We start from the raw sequence: 16111 nt of genomic DNA on the forward strand, positions 1-16111 counted from the left end.
TAGATATTCAATTTTTTATAAAAAAATGTTATCCAATAAGCCTTAAATAGAAGCTTGTTCTACTACCAGCCGCGTCCACCTACATCAAAATCTACGAAGCCTTTAATTATTGCTTTGTGTTTATTATTATCATAAGCTTACGGCGTTTTGATATGAGCCGATAGTATCTAATAAATGTGGAAATCGCTGTAAGTTGGAACATGTGGGTTGGGCCTTGTTTCGTAAATTCTGGTAAAACGTAGTAATTTCAAAAGAATATGTATTTGAGTTATGTATGAGTGGTTTCACCACACGAAGTCTGTTTGTTCTATTGTTTACATGGACGGTGGCAGAGGTAGCTAGGTTTACCTTGCAGTCGCATTCTTGTTCTTAGTGTAGATTACAATGAACAGTTGAACTCATTAGTGCCATTTTCATACAGCTATTGTGAAGTAAGAATAAGTTCGTCGAGGTTTTATATACAAAGGAAAATACTTAGGGCTTTAAAATTTGTGGTGAACTTAAATAGCGTTACTAATTGCAGCTTAGGATATTGTTGTAGACATAATAACATAATGTTGTGGTTTTGTTTCGTTATGTACTTAATCTTATCCGTGCATAAATGCCTACTTTTGTACCAGTTCCATTATCAGAAAATCAATGTAGCGATATCATATAATATCTAATGTTATAATTTTATAGGTAATAGACGTGTAAGGAAGCTTAAAAAATAATTAGCTAAAATAAATGAAATCAGCATATCAAAAATTAAACTGATTTAGCTAATTTCAACAATAATTAAAGCGTCTAGGATAATGAAACTAAAGCGGAATTGCAGCCAAAGCAATTTCAATGATTATTTGCAAACATAGGAACAAAATGGTTTACCATCGACTTAAAGGACCGAATACATGGTGTTTAAATCTTGTTTAAAAGTTTCTACCACATAGAACATTCCTTGAGACGGTACTTAGTTAACCCTGTATGTTACGCAAGGTGACTAATAATTATGCATGCAAATTCGTTAGGTATTTCTTAGGTTTCAACTTATAAGGAATTATGTGCGTTAATTAAGGCAGAGTTAATGTATTTGAATTTAAATATATTATTATAATATTTATTATGTACCACCACCACATCATGTACTTAGCATGATGCCATATTGCAATAGTTTCATTATTGTCGATTTCAAGTAATTTGTCGAAACCACCAACATACCTATAGGTAAATGAGGCGTAAAAAATCAGCTTATCAGAATTACTTTATGGCTGATAACTATGTCGACCAATTTATCATGGCAGTAGGCAAATTAATAATAGACTAATCTGGGCATAGTTAAAAAAAAATGGTTATAAAAAAAAAACATCTTCTAATGCCCCAAAGGGCTATCAGCTGAGATACACCCAGTAACAGTAAATAACAATAGAAAACAGATTAAAATCAGTAAAAACAAATATAATTAAAGACAATAGCATCAATCTGACAATCTTCGCAAGTGTTACAATGACAAAGACTCATTCAATTACACTCAATCTCAGCACTTATCACGAGACAAAGACAATTATTTCATTCAGTATAATAATCGTCACGATAACAGTTTCTCCGATCAATCACGGTAATCATGCGACTTCAATTAAAACAACGTTCCGGCATATCATGCCTTTTTCATCAGACGCCGTCCATGGGTATTGCCTATTAAGGGTAAATATGCGTTTATTCGCAAAGAAACCCTTATTTAGTACGTGAGTCACTCGTGTTTGTCAAGTGAAACAGTCTTTATTGAGAACTATGTGCCGATCTGTATTGACAAACGACAAATGAGTCACGCCAAGGAAATATTCTTAATAAATACCACCTGTATGTTAGAGGTTGGCGTATGCAAATCAGTATGTTATAATTATTTTTGCACATTACAATAGACACATGCTTCCGCAGTTTTAATGTACACACATTTTAATATATCGCTTCGAAATCTGCAAAGGACGTTGAAGGCACAAAAACCATTATTTGGACCTAAATTAAACTCTTGATAAACCATTTGTTAAGGTTAACAAAGACGTCTAACACACTCGTAAACAAAGCACGGTCGTTAGGCGTGTGGGAGGAGATTCCCCATTGAATCCAATTACCTGAACACCAACAAGATTACAAGTTTTTGCGACTTACCTACAACACAATAATTGTACGTGGGCCCGGCTCATTACACCATCACGAAACGCCAATAAATCTTCTAAGCGGTTTGTACAAAAAATATTCAATTGTCTTTATAATGTTTCCAGGGGCCAATTCTCGAGCACGCTGGGTCGATTCAGTCACTCGACAAGTAGACTGAATCCGAACATCGAGCCCGAAGAGGATTACACTCGCAGCGCGCAGACGTTGCCGAGGAAACTGCACGACCGGAAGGAGAAAACCACCGAACCCCAGAAGCCCAGTTCCAATAAATACTGGCACCGACTCACACCCAACAAACGCTCCAGCAGTGCCGTGAACATCTCCAACAACGTGACTGCTGTACCAGACAGTAAAATCAACGGATACCCACCAGGACCCGCGAAGCCAGCGCGGACATACAAAGCTCTCAACAGGAGCAAAAGTTTTGCTATGGGAGCTCCTGAACAGGAGACTCACCCACGTTACGTTTCTACAATGAGCCGCAATTACTCAACTATGTATAAATCCAACCCCCACCTGAGTCGGCTTGATGAGACTCCGGAGCAGCTGAAAAGCCCAGGAATCGTTTCAATTATCAATCGTAGTCAACGCGACCTCGCCGATGCTGTTTCTCGTGAAACAGAGCGTAGACGTGATGGTCTATTTGGAGCTAGATATGGAAAAACAACTCCAGTGACCAACGGTCATACCAATGGCTACAGTAAGGCCACGGCTTACGATGAAACTGATAAGAAGAAGATATTCCTTAAAGGGCTTCGGGAAAGGGCTCCTGAATTGTATCAAACATTACACGCTGACGACGAATCAGATGGCAGCAGATTATCGTCTCGGTACAACACACCGTCGCCACATTATAAAGATCGTATATCAGAAGAACGAAAAACTCCGTTATATAAAACAGAATCGCTCAACAGGGAAACGAGTCCTTTCGTGTCTCGGCTGGATACGCGGATGAAGTCGCCGGCGATACGGCGAGGCAGCAACAGTAGCGACAACTACTCAGAGACTTACCGGTACACCACTCGCTCAGGTGATCCCGAACGTCCCAGCGTTACTGACACTGTAGAAACAGTTAGTAAGAAGATTGTGCCATCAAGAGACGGTCGCTCAAAAGAGATTATCGAGTCAAGAGAAATAAACTCGGTGACTAAAAGCAGGGGGTACAAAGGCGAACCAATAGCGAGTCCTAAGTATATAGAAAATGGCATCCGGACCGCGCCGCTCGGATATGAGTCTAAGAATGGCCCTTTGTACTCGGAACGAAGGAGTAGTAACTATAAAGTTATCGAGAAAATAAGAGATTATTAGTAACATGTATAACATTCAGAAAATTTAATTTTAAATGTTTATTCTGCCATATTTTTCGAATGTACTAAATGAATCAAAGTCATACACAGACTGAATCTTTGAAACGCTTTAGTTAGTAAGTATCTAACTTTATTATCACACACAGTAACTGTTGTTAATGTTCGTGTAAGAAGCTTCGTGTTATCATTGTAAAAAGTCATAGAGCTTTACTAATTTAACTTTAATATTGGTCTAATTCCGTCCAGTGTACTTATACATTTGTAACAATTTCGGGTACGTAAGATTTTATGATCGAAAGCGTTAACTTTGTGAATAGCTTTATATTTTTAATAACACTTATTGATACTGTATAAGAGAATAATGAGTAAAAGTAATAATAAACTAGATAAGATTTTATAATAAAAATGTATCAATAAAATTATAATGTGTTAATACGCACTAAGTTTGTGTTTTATTTACCTACAAAAAATTTCGTACTTAAATAAAAGATGACAGAGTGAAACTTGTAGGCATTTGTAGGAAGGACCCATTTTACAGGTATGGTATGGAGCTCTACTAGGTAGAATCTAGTTAAAGAGTGAATATTCATTAACATACTACTACAACTTAAAACCATCATGAAAATTTAGTTCTTAAGTCAACAATTAGGATATAAAATTCATTTTGAATTAGTACAATGAACATTGAGTAGCTTAAGGCAAAATGTAACCTTGTCATGAAAGTTATTCAAGTCAGAATCGATTGTCATAATAGTAAGAAATGGTACAACCATAACAAATCTTCAATCACGATTTAGCGGTGGATAATGGTTGCTGCAACCAAGGGAATTGGCGAAACTCGGGGGAGGCCTGTCTATGCCCTGCAGTGGATATCTTTGGGCGGAGACAACAAACCACTTCAGAAGGATACCTTCTATATAGTTTGTATAAGTATCCAACAACTAAAACGAAATACATAAAGGGTTTGTATAGAAATACAGACCGTTTGGCATATTTAACCACGCAAGTTTCTGAGCAAACCAGCTTTTCCTTACCAAGTAATGTTTGAGTTCGACCAACTTAATGCAGATGGCGTTGTAGTAAAATGAAAAGAACCTTAAATACCTACGTAGATATAATTTAAATAAGGGCAGGAAAAATATCTTTAGTACACATTTTACCGTGAATGTTTTCAATGAAGTTAAAATTAATTTTATATTCAAATCTGTAAAAATACCTACGGCTCTGGCAAAATGTAAATAGCTATTAAAAAAGATTTGCCTTTATGTTTTCGATGTTTGAAATAATCTTTATTAACATAAACATAGTTACCGAAAACAATGAGCAAATACCGCCATTAGGTCGACTATAACGGCCAAGGGAATTTAATATACAGATATTATTATGTTAAATACGAATATTTCTTACCCGAACCGTCCCTAATCTTAATATAATGTTCAGTACAAATTGTTGACTAAATAGACCGACTATTGTTAGGAAAACAATAATACGGATATGAGAGTGGATAACAATTAAAGGGTATCATAATAGATATTTCAGGAAATTCGGCCATCTTAACCTTTCGAGGCTTATCTTTTGGAATAAATTAATATTTCAAATAAATATATTCCACAAACTGGGTCCCTGAGGATGGAAGACGACTGAGAGGGAGAAAACGCTGGAGAGAAGACTTGGACAGCTTCCTCTCGGACGGGCCACAAACAGCGATGGACAGAGAAAAATGGAAGGCTATGGGGGAGGCCTTTGTCCAGCAGTGGGACAGCATACCTAGGCTAATAAAAAAAGAAATATATATATATATTTCAAGTTAATAACATTGGTAGGTACGACAGACTATTTATAATGAGTCCCTCCATATATCAGAGCCTAGGTTTTAAACTCGGTCACGGATGTCATATGATGATTTATGATTGTCCAGCCAGATGGACGGTGGGAAAATTTTTGAATGTGCTATTTTTAGGACAACAGTGTTACCCACTTAGGAGCCGATGGTAATGTCTCCCAGTTTGGCGATCGCTCAGGCGGTCTAGATATTTATTTTGACGGGTAAAAAGTTGCAAATAAGCACATAAAATGGAAATCAATACACAGAAACAAACATTAAAAAATATAAGACTTTTGGTCCAAGTTTTGCTCAGAAATAGAATCGTTAACAGCATATTTTCAAGACCCACACACATCTAAAGAGGTTACAGATGATTAAATCCAGGAACTGGCCCTTAAATGGATGATAATCTGGAAGAGGGCTGCTAATGAGCACACGACTTTATTCTATAACCATCGCGGAAGCTAAAGTGGAGCGAGGATATGAGATGCTTGGAAAATATAGGAGAATTCACATCAGAAAATTAAAATTATATTCTTCAAATTAAAAAATTAAGAACAATAAATTAAATACAAGAAGAATAAATTAAATAAGCGGGTAACATAAAAACATAACATAAAAAATTATCACTATATCACATTAGTGAAGAAAAAAAATGCCCCTTAAAAAAAGCTTATAAAAAGAAAAAAAATGGTAATTATCGATAAAGTTCCATAAGTAAAGTTGAACTGCGACATAACAGCTGAGTTCACTATGGAAATGTTTTTATCTAATACGCTAGGTTACGTTCAATGAGAGCGTGACAGTGACCGTCATTCTAGCGTAATGTATCCTAGCCGCGGGTAGTGTCCACTTATATGTACAAACAAACTTCCTTTAAACTTTTAAATATTAGTTTATTTTATTTTTGTAAAAAAATTATTTAACTGTCAACATGGTGCGTGTATTTTTTTGAAAATTTTTATAGTTCCAAAATTACAGCAGCTTTTTTACAATTAACTTTTTTTTTCAGGACGCCTTAAAATACGTTTTGTTGTTACTGGCCCTAGCAAAGTATAGTGAGTCAGCAAATATTTTGTACGTGGTGCCTTTTACAGCGAAATCACATTTTATTATGTTAAGACCTATTGGCTTGGAGTTAGCTCGGAGAGGACATAATGTGACTGTGATAACTGGGAATAAGGAACCGAACCCACCGCCGAATTACCATCAAATCATGGTAGATAAAAAGGAGATTTGGGAACTTATAGGTTTGTTACTTTTATATTTTTTATTTCATTATTTTGTGTCATACCCTCCTTCCACCTATTATTATTATTTTGTGTCATTACATCCTTCTCCGTGTGAGAGGAGGCCTGTGCCCAGCAGTGGGACGATTAAAAGGCTGTAACAGTGTCATTCCCAGCTTAATGGTTGGAAATAATTTAGACGGTAATGTGTAATGAATGACGTTAGTGTGATATTTGCTCTGAGGTTTAGTTGTTATTTTTTTTCCTAGAAAAATACGTGTAAGTTATTAATTTAAAAAAAAAACGCTGTTTGACGTCTTACAGTGTAGGTACCTAACAAAAGTAATAATACCTACCTACTCGTATTCTAAAAATAAAACTTTGTACCTGCCTGATTATCGAGTGTAAATATTTTGTAATGTTGGCATGCGTGGGTTGTAGACCACTTGTAGATAACCGAATGTCCTTGATAACAGTCCTTGACACATTGTACTAGATATTATTTTGGATGCCAGGATTTTATTGAAGCTAACATTGGCTCATTAATTATTATTATAATATTTTTTTTACATCGATATTATATAACTTGAATACTCGTAATTTTTTTTCAATAAAATCTGTACATTATATTTGAAAATAAACTAAATCTATATTTACATTAAAAAAATAACTAATAAAGCGGATCGAAAAATTGATCCTCATTAATTTCATCATCATATCATCATCATCATCATCAGCCTATGGCAGTCCACTGCTGGACATAGGCCTCTCCAAGTGCACGCCACTGAGATCTATTTTAATTTAATTTAATTTAATTCGTAGTATGCAAACTGATGATGTGATCTGGCATTAGGAAAAGTCCTTGAAATATCACACGTCTCTGCATATTTATTATACATTGCTACACACGTGTATAGTAGCTATATGTATTAAGTACTAACAAAAATATATTTATTCTATTTTTAGGAGGAAGAGGACGACCGAATGTCTTCAGCATGGTAAACGTGCCAGCAGAGAAGTTCCACGAGGGCATTTTATGGAAAGGAGGCATAGCTTTTACAGAACTCGTTCTAAATTCAACAGAAATCAAAGCTTTTTTGGCAAAAGATAACAAATTTGACCTGGTCATCAGCGAGCAGTTCTTTCAAGAAGCGCTGAATTTATTCGCCTACAAATACAACGCTCCTTTAGTCTTAGTTACGACGTATGGTAACTGCATGAGACACAACATTATAACAAGAAACCCGTTGCAGCTAGCCACGGTTCTACAGGAGTTCCTAGACGTCAGAGACCCAACATCGTTTTGGGGTAGAATGAGGAATTTGTACTTCTCAATGTACGAATACATTTACTGGCGTTACTTTTATATGGAAGAACAGGAACAATTGGTAAAGAAGTATTTAAACGATTTGCCTCAACCAGTGCCTAATTTGTATGACGTGGAAAGAAATGCTTCGCTGATTTTGGTCAACTCGCATTTTAGTTTTGATCCCCCAACTGCTTACCTACCAAATGTTGTGGAAATCGGGGGATCGCATTTAAGTAAGAGCGATGCTAAATTACCAGAGGTAAGTTACTTATGTTTTTCTATGACAAAAAATATAATCTAATAAGTTTATTGGTAAGTACTCTAAAGTAGAATCAGTGAGGTAACTCCAAGGACTAATACCGGTTATGTAATTTTATAATTGATAATATCATAACAAAAAAGTTTCTTCCACATACTTACTTGCTTTTAAAGATTCAGCACTTGATATCATGTATCATAATAGTAATCATGCAAGTATTATAAATTTTCTCCTTTTAATGGGGTCAAAGTTAGCTACCAAACATTTTAGGCACAGCTCCAAACCACATGCAGTATCTTCTTAACTTATTGAGCTTAAGATTCCTTTGAGCATACTACTAGATATTATAATAATAATTAACTACTGCTTGTTGTTTCTAAACTGCTTCATATATCTGACAAAGTTCATATACCCATTATATTATCATCATCATCTCCCGAGCCTTTTCCCAACTATGTTAGGGTTGGCTTCCAGTCTAACCGGATTCAGCTGATTACCAGTTTTTAACTAGGAGCGACTGCCTACCTGACCTCCTCAACCCCGTTACCCGGGCAAATCGATACTCCTTGGTTAGGTTAGCGTCAGACTTACTGGCTTCTGACTTCCCGTAACGACTACCAAGGATGTTCAATGACAGCCGCGACCTACAGTTTCACGTATACCCATTATATCATAGTTATAAAGTTATCAGTTTGCATAATACTGGCACTTTTTTGTAATCTTTTTAAGTACCGAAAGCCCAAAAGTACAACCAGACTTTTCCTTATTTATACAATAAATATCAATAGGATTATCTTATCTTTTAGCTTCTAATATACTAATACATTTCTGAACAAAAATGCTTGTCATCATAGCACGTGATATGAGTATCATGTTTTATAACTGTTCAAGTAGTATCAGCATCTATCAGGTTTTCTATTTATGTTAAACGATAAATATTACACTATCAACATACTAATGAACGGGGAACAGCTGTTAGGTACTTGGAACACTCAACATCATAGTTAATGCTATAAATGCGAAATTGGTTGTCTGTTTGAAGATTTTAATTTCTGTTTGACTATAAATATACCTAAGACAAGATATTTGGTTGTGTCGTCATATCCTTCCTCTCATCCCCAATTTTTCAATCCATTGCTTTTTTTAAGTCATCCCCTTCTTTTATATCCAACTACGATCTTCAAGTTCAGTTTTGGTTACATGGATTTACTAGATAACGAGTGAAACCATGGGAAACAGCTAGTTTTACCATGAGAATACACTACATTATAGACTTAACAGCTGTCGTTATCTCTCAGCATACCAATAGAGACAGACAAGTAGTTAATGATATAGAACTGTATAAATTGGCATCTATTACGTGTGGATGTTATGTGATTTTCTCGATTCATTGTTGTTTGTAATGACCACTTTATCGTCATTACACATTGTTTTCTTGCTCTCAAATTGTATAACACCTACACGATCCAGCATAAATACTTAGCTTAGTTACTAAATTATCCTTAATATCATGTGATACGTTTTCGGTTATTTACGTACCTAGATAAGTTGATGATAAATTGTGCCAAGTCATCTCACTAGTACGTTATCAATCACGTACGTTATTTATAATTTTAGTTATCAAGGCAATTTGACGCGAGTAGTTCAAGAACCTAATAATTTATTAATAGATTTGGTATCTTTAATCAATGATATTTTTAGACCAAGAAAATTATTATCAGCTTAATTTTGAAAATCATTGAGTATGTTTACATTTTTATCTCAAGAGCCGACAGGGTGCTATGTCTCTATTATTGCGCAGATGCTGATTTTTTCATACTATTAAAACTGTGTTATTTGGCATTTAATAACCGAACTATTTACGACTTGAACCGTATTGAAACTAGTTTGTAGAAGGATGCACATTATGCAGTCAGACGTCACGTATATATCATATAACGCAATAGGGTTAGTTTTATAATATGTATTCTTTTAGCAGTCGACCTAAGAACATTCAACCCAAAAATACTAAATCTTTATTTTTCTTTATATCTAGAATCTTCAAAAAGTATTGGACAATGCCAAACATGGAGTAGTGTACATGAACTTCGGATCAAATGTGCGCAGCTCAGAGTTACCAGAAGACAAAAAGAAAGCAATTCTCAACGTGTTTAGACGACTCAAACAAACTGTCCTTTGGAAATGGGAGGAAGACATTTTGGAGAACAAACCTGAAAATCTGGTTGTACAGAAATGGATGCCGCAGAAGGAAATCTTGTGTAAGTATTTGTTGAATAAAAGAAAGACCTTGATTTACACGATGATACAACTCAGAAAATTATGTGAATACGCTTACGTAGAAATAACTAGACTTTTCCCGCGGTATAATCCGCGTCCCAAAGAAACTGCTTCAGAAATATAAGCCATGGGGATAGGTTCCCAAAAGCTGTACAATTTTTTCGGGAGTTTCGAGTACAAAAAATGCTCTGAACACTCTAATAGTATTAAAATAACCATTGAAAGAGAACAATCTTAAAACTGATAAAGGTCGTAAACATTGGTTTTGATCACTATTCTAATGTATTTTATTTTTATTCCAGCACATCCCAACATAAGGCTATTTGTATCGCATGGAGGATTAATAGGAACACAAGAGGCTACCTTCCACGGAGTGCCAATCGTCGGAGTACCAATTTACGCAGACCAGTACAATAATTTATTACAAGTTCAAAACATAGGTTACGGTAAAATATTGGAATACCACGAAATAGATGAAGAAACATTATATAATAGAGTAAATGAAGTACTGACGAATGATTCTTATAGAAAGAAGGCTAAAGAAGTGTCCAAAAGATTCAGGGATCGACCACTGAATGCTTTAGATACAGCCATGTTTTGGATTGAGTATGTTATAAGAAATAATGGAGCAGATTACATTAAGAACCCAGCTTTAGAATTGAGTTGGGTAGCGTCTAACATGTTAGATGTATACGCTTTTATTTTAATTTTAGTTCTAGGAGTTGTATTCGCAACTGTGAAGATATTGTCAATTGTACTAAGCTTATTTAAGTCGAAGGACTCTAAAAAGCAAAAGAAAAAGCGATCGTAGATTAAGTTTTGAATGTTTGTTATCTGTTAAAAGTTGAAATTGTTATATTATAAATTTAATTGTTATGTTTGGTGAGCACATTCTCAAAGGTATCATGAAATTAAGGTTCTAAACTAAGGTTATACTTTTCAGGTCTTTAAATACATATGTATAATATTTTATTTATGTCAAGTTACTATCATGTAACTTATCTTATTCTGTTTCTGACAACTTAAATACCATCTGTAAAAAACATTACCACAACACATTTTTTGCAAAACACCAAATAAATATTTACAAGTTTTATAATAACTGTGTTTTTATTACCACTTATCTCCTTGAGTCTTTAACGCAAAGCTTTTTTGTTACAAAAAAAGACCTTTTCTGTTCTTAGCAAGCTACAAATTCCCTAAAACACACAGGCGAGGTACCTGGAACTACAGTTTATAATTAGACAAATATTTGAACGAAACATTGGTGTTTGGACAAGGCCGGTGGCAGGTCTTTTGTCCGGCGCCGCGAGAAAGCGCGCTGTGGGCGAGGGTTCTCTGACTTATGAATTTCGAATGCGACAATCTGAGATGGCGCGCCTCTTTCATGAGTACTCAGACTTTCATTGAAAGTACGCATGTTTTTTTTTTCTTGTTGAGTGCTGTTTTCAAAGCTATGCATGATTCTAAATGGAACTTAAGTTCTATGTGGTTAATAGTACTAATTATGTTCTTGAAACTGGAATAATATCCTGAAATAGTCTATACTGAGGAACATACCTCTATATTACCTAGGTACCATAAACTGGAATATGATGGCAAAAACTACATTATTAATAAAATAATTAGGCAATGCAGATTAAAAAAATAGGCGATTTTGCAAGATGTAGGTACTAATAACACACAAGGGTAATATGTAAGATATTTATATCGCTTAAATAATAGGTACCTAGCCATGTTAGATAAGATAATCAAGAAATATATAATAATATTAAAAGCAAGGTATGGCTGATTATTGAAATGTTTAAAGAAGTATCTAGTATATTTTACCAATGTTTCATGTTCTATTTATTAATTTTGTTAGTGAACGTTCAAGTAGGTATCAGAGAAACGGCAAAGGGGATGATTTTGAAAATCTGAAGTTACCAAATTGATGCAGTTAAGATGTAAGTAATAAAAATAAAAAAAACTAAAAAACACGCTTTTTATAGAAAAGCGAACTAAAAATTAGAAAATAAATTGTAATGGATTTAAATAAGAAAACAGTGTTAAAAATTTCAATGAATATAAATTAATAATAGTGTGAATACAAAAAAATATATTTAAAAAAAAGCGTGGGGTGCATGGTGTCAATAGTTCTAAATATTTTATTGACAGATATGAGTACAGCGATGGGGACGAATTTTTTGACGCTTTTTAGTTGTTTGTTTTACTAGGATAGTTTTTGATTTTTATTGTAAATATGTATTGTAAATATCTGTGTAAATATGAGTACAGTGATTGTCATTTCGATAATATCTTAAAAAGCACCCCACGCTTTTTTTAAATATTTTTTTTTGTATTCACACTATTATTAATTTATATTCATTGAAATTTTAAACACTGTTTTCTTAATTTAAATCCATTACAATTTATTTTCTAATTTTTAGTTCGCTTTTCTATAAAAAGCGTGTTTTTTAGTTTTTTTTAAACTATTATTTATTTTCTACTTTTTAGTTTGTTTCAAAACTATTATTTGTTTTGTAGAATTAAAATTCTCTTTAGTATACAAAAAATTGTCAATATTAGAGAAAACGGCTAAAGATAATTATTGGAAATAAAAATTAACATCGAGTCCTGCCTTATCGACTGTAGAGAAAAATTCTAGAAAATTTTAATTAATTTTCTTACCTTATCGACTACAGATGAAAATTATATAAATTAACAAAAATCATATTTTGCAAATTGAAAAGCCTAGAAGTCGGTGTCTAATGGATGTTACTAAGTTAATTTTGCCACCGACTTCTAGGCCGGTGCACCTAAAATTAGTTCTTTTTTTGCTTTTTAGTGTTTTGGGAAGTCGGTTTAATTTTTTTGTAAAAAGGTTATTTATTTAAAGCTTTTCAGTGATACGAATAGTTGTCACTATCCATACAAGTGGGAAGTTCTCATCAATACAAAGAATATAAGTCCAAACGAGGTATTTTACATGTTCAGTTGTCGAGTTCCCTCGACTTTCTCTGGTCTCCATCATCAGGTCAGCTCCAAACCTTCACTGTTGCATAGGTCTTGTCAATACAAATAATCTAAGCCCAAACACGAGGTAGTTTACATATTCAGTTGTCGAGTTCCCTCGACTTTCTCTGGTCTCCATCATCAGGTCAGCTCCAAACCTTCACTGTTGCATAGGTCTTGTCAATACGAATAATCTAAGCCCAAACACGAGGTAGTTTACATATTCAGTTGTCGAGTTCCCTCGACCCTCTCTGGTCTCCATCATCAGGTCAGCTCCAAATTTTCACAGTTGAATAGTGCTTTTAGGCGTACACCTGAGTGTTAGGTTTTTACCCTATGTATGCCTACAACTTTTGAAGGTTGCCCTCGATTTCTCAGGGTTTCCATCATCAGATCCTGACCTGATGACTATGGGACCAACTGCCAGCTATTCCGAGTCGAACAAAAAAAGAATCACGTAAATCGGTCTATAAACCTCGGAGTAATCGATGTGTAAGTGTAACCTCCTCCTTTTTGGGAAGTCGGTTAAAAATGGAATAATTTTATCAAATTAGTGTATTGTCATCGGTCCTCAATAAATCTACAAAGTTTGAACGAAATCTGGCCGTTTAAAGTGGGTCAAAATCGCGCCACCATGGACGTGAATCGTATGTAGTCTATTAACCTCTAACCTTTCATACGATGGTGCCGAGTGACGGCGAATTATCACTCAGCACGCTGCTTGGAACACATGAAGATAAATAATCTCGTGTCATGCTATAGATAACACAAAGTTATGGGTATTAGAGTTTATTTACCTAATGGAGAACAGCTGAACCAATTTTCATGGTTTTTGATGAGCAGAACAGGCAGTCACTCGTTGTAAAACATCCACTCAGCTGATCTTATTATACTGAAAGTCGACGCCAACATAGTTGGGAAAAGGCTAGGCAGATGATGATCATTCCCGAATAGCAGTATTTTTTTAAAACTAGCAAAAGCCAGTACAGTACATATTAGTCAGCATTACGGTAGCTAATTGTTTGGTGCCTTCATCGAAAGTATGATAACCTATAGTAACCACTAAATTAAAATAGGGTAGAAGAATATACCTACAATAATATACGGTTATAAACAAAACAAAACATTTTTATTTCTTTGTTAAATCAGCATGACAAAGAATTAATGTATGTATGTATGTTGCTATGTCACATGACAGCTAATTATGGTCTTCTAATTTAATTAGCTGAGTTATGGAAATAAATGACCGACAGTTTTTACACATCATTACTTTTAACCTTTTACGAAGATACCATACAAAATAGTTCAAAAAGTAGTCGAAAATCTTGGTTCCCCATCGTCAACACCGTTCGTTACCCATCGATTCGTCCACTCAGGTAAAAGTAAAGTATGCATTCACACACAGTCACACACATATCACTAATTTATCAGTCGTCTGTCTGGAGCCCTGAAAGGTAAATGTAAAACTAACAGAGTTTGGACAGGACGCAAATTAAAATCAACATACCGGCGACGGGCGGCGACCATCCAACGGTTGGCGTATCCGTTTTTTGTCTAATCTCCTGTTGATACCTGCCTGTATTTCAAGCCCGATTTTCACGCCGAAATTTTAATGGATTTAGAATTGGAGTTTTATGGATATAGGTGGATATTAATTTGTGCATAGATTTTTCTAATGCTGTTGATGTTCCATAAAATTGGTAATATTTTGTTTTTGTGTGTTACGTGCACTACGTCCTGTCTGTTTTTTTTAAATAGGTCTTGTGAACAACTGAAGGTGCATCATATTCTGGATACGGCGGTATAATACTCAATTAAAAAATATGAATGTGAAGTATATGTCAATAATTGTAAATAAAAATATAAATGGCTCATATCTAACAAATAAAAAATCTTTCGGCTATTGTCTTTCAGGATCGCAACGTGACTAACGGTAACTCCCACAATACGTAGGTGTAACATAACAAACACATTCCTCTAAAGTTCATCTAACACTGTCCTCCAAAAGTGACTATCCAAAAGCAACATCGCTAATTAGTATCAATTTTATCTGCAGACGACACAAAGCAATTATTCGCCGCAGTGCATTTAGTGCAGACTACAGCCACGCGACATTGGACGGTTCCAGGCCTATCTCATTAAGACTTTGCAATTAAAACTTTGCAATCTGGACGCCGTTCTAAAGGGAATTAACGCCAATGCCAGCGTTTGGGAAATGAAAATCAGTCTTGAACGTCATAGAGATTGTGCGGGATTGCGAATTGTTAGTGGCGATTTGTAAGTTATTTTTGGACGGTAAAGCTGGACTGGAAGCTGAATTAAGCTTGTTTTTTTGCTGAATGACTACTCTATTTTAGGAATGAAATGTTCTTGTTGTTTTTGCATAAAGTTGTAAGGATAGTTTTAAATGTCAAAGTTCACATTTCAGATCATGTAAATATGAGTACATGTCAACTATTGTAAAGGATTTTGGCCATTAACATAGAAGATTTCTGCATAGTCAGCCGTATTAATGTAGGTACCTACAATAGTTCTATTATTTGATTAGATATCAATACAAAATTATCATAAGTATTGTATGTTCCTCTGCAGCACCTAGTTTTCCAGAAAACCAACAAGCTGCCATAATAATGCGTGCATTACATACAATAATTTGCACATACAACATCCGTACCGTACCGCATACGCTTTTTATGCTCGCCGTCTATGTCCTAGCATTGCATGCAAACTTTTTGCTTGCGGAGCGGCGAACAAAAA

General features: G+C 34.8%; 3 protein-coding genes across 6 annotated transcripts in view; 2 read left to right on the forward strand and 1 right to left on the reverse strand.

Annotated features, from left to right (window-relative positions):
- Chas (chascon) overlaps nucleotides 1–3904 on the forward strand; it is a 106828-nt gene extending 102924 nt beyond the window's left edge. For all 3 annotated transcript variants that reach the window (XM_021332628.3, XM_021332627.3, XM_064036062.1), the window contains one exon: nucleotides 2259–3904. In XM_021332628.3, coding sequence (XP_021188303.3) covers nucleotides 2259–3462 — 1204 coding nt within the window. In that variant the 3' untranslated portion in view covers nucleotides 3463–3904. The remainder of the gene's footprint in view (nucleotides 1–2258) is intronic.
- LOC110374799 (uncharacterized) overlaps nucleotides 1–16111 on the reverse strand; it is a 340622-nt gene that overhangs the window by 192545 nt on the left and 131966 nt on the right. The window lies entirely within an intron of this gene.
- On the forward strand, nucleotides 6074–15646 carry LOC110374776 (UDP-glycosyltransferase UGT5). 2 transcript variants are annotated; one of them, XM_064036063.1, is made up of 5 exons: nucleotides 6074–6223; nucleotides 6299–6536; nucleotides 7482–8083; nucleotides 10119–10341; nucleotides 15411–15646. In XM_064036063.1, exons 1-5 carry the CDS (start codon nucleotides 6221–6223, stop codon nucleotides 15494–15496), a joined length of 1152 nt encoding a protein of 383 aa, XP_063892133.1. In that variant the 5' UTR covers nucleotides 6074–6220; the 3' UTR covers nucleotides 15497–15646. The 2 variants fall into 2 exon arrangements, with proteins under 2 accessions (XP_063892133.1, XP_049694463.2); XM_049838506.2 differs by lacking the exon at nucleotides 15411–15646 and adding an exon at nucleotides 10663–11233.

The sequence above is a fragment of the Helicoverpa armigera genome, chromosome 8 (assembly GCF_030705265.1).
Source record: "Helicoverpa armigera isolate CAAS_96S chromosome 8, ASM3070526v1, whole genome shotgun sequence".
In the NCBI taxonomy this organism is placed as follows: Eukaryota; Metazoa; Arthropoda; class Insecta; order Lepidoptera; family Noctuidae; genus Helicoverpa; species Helicoverpa armigera.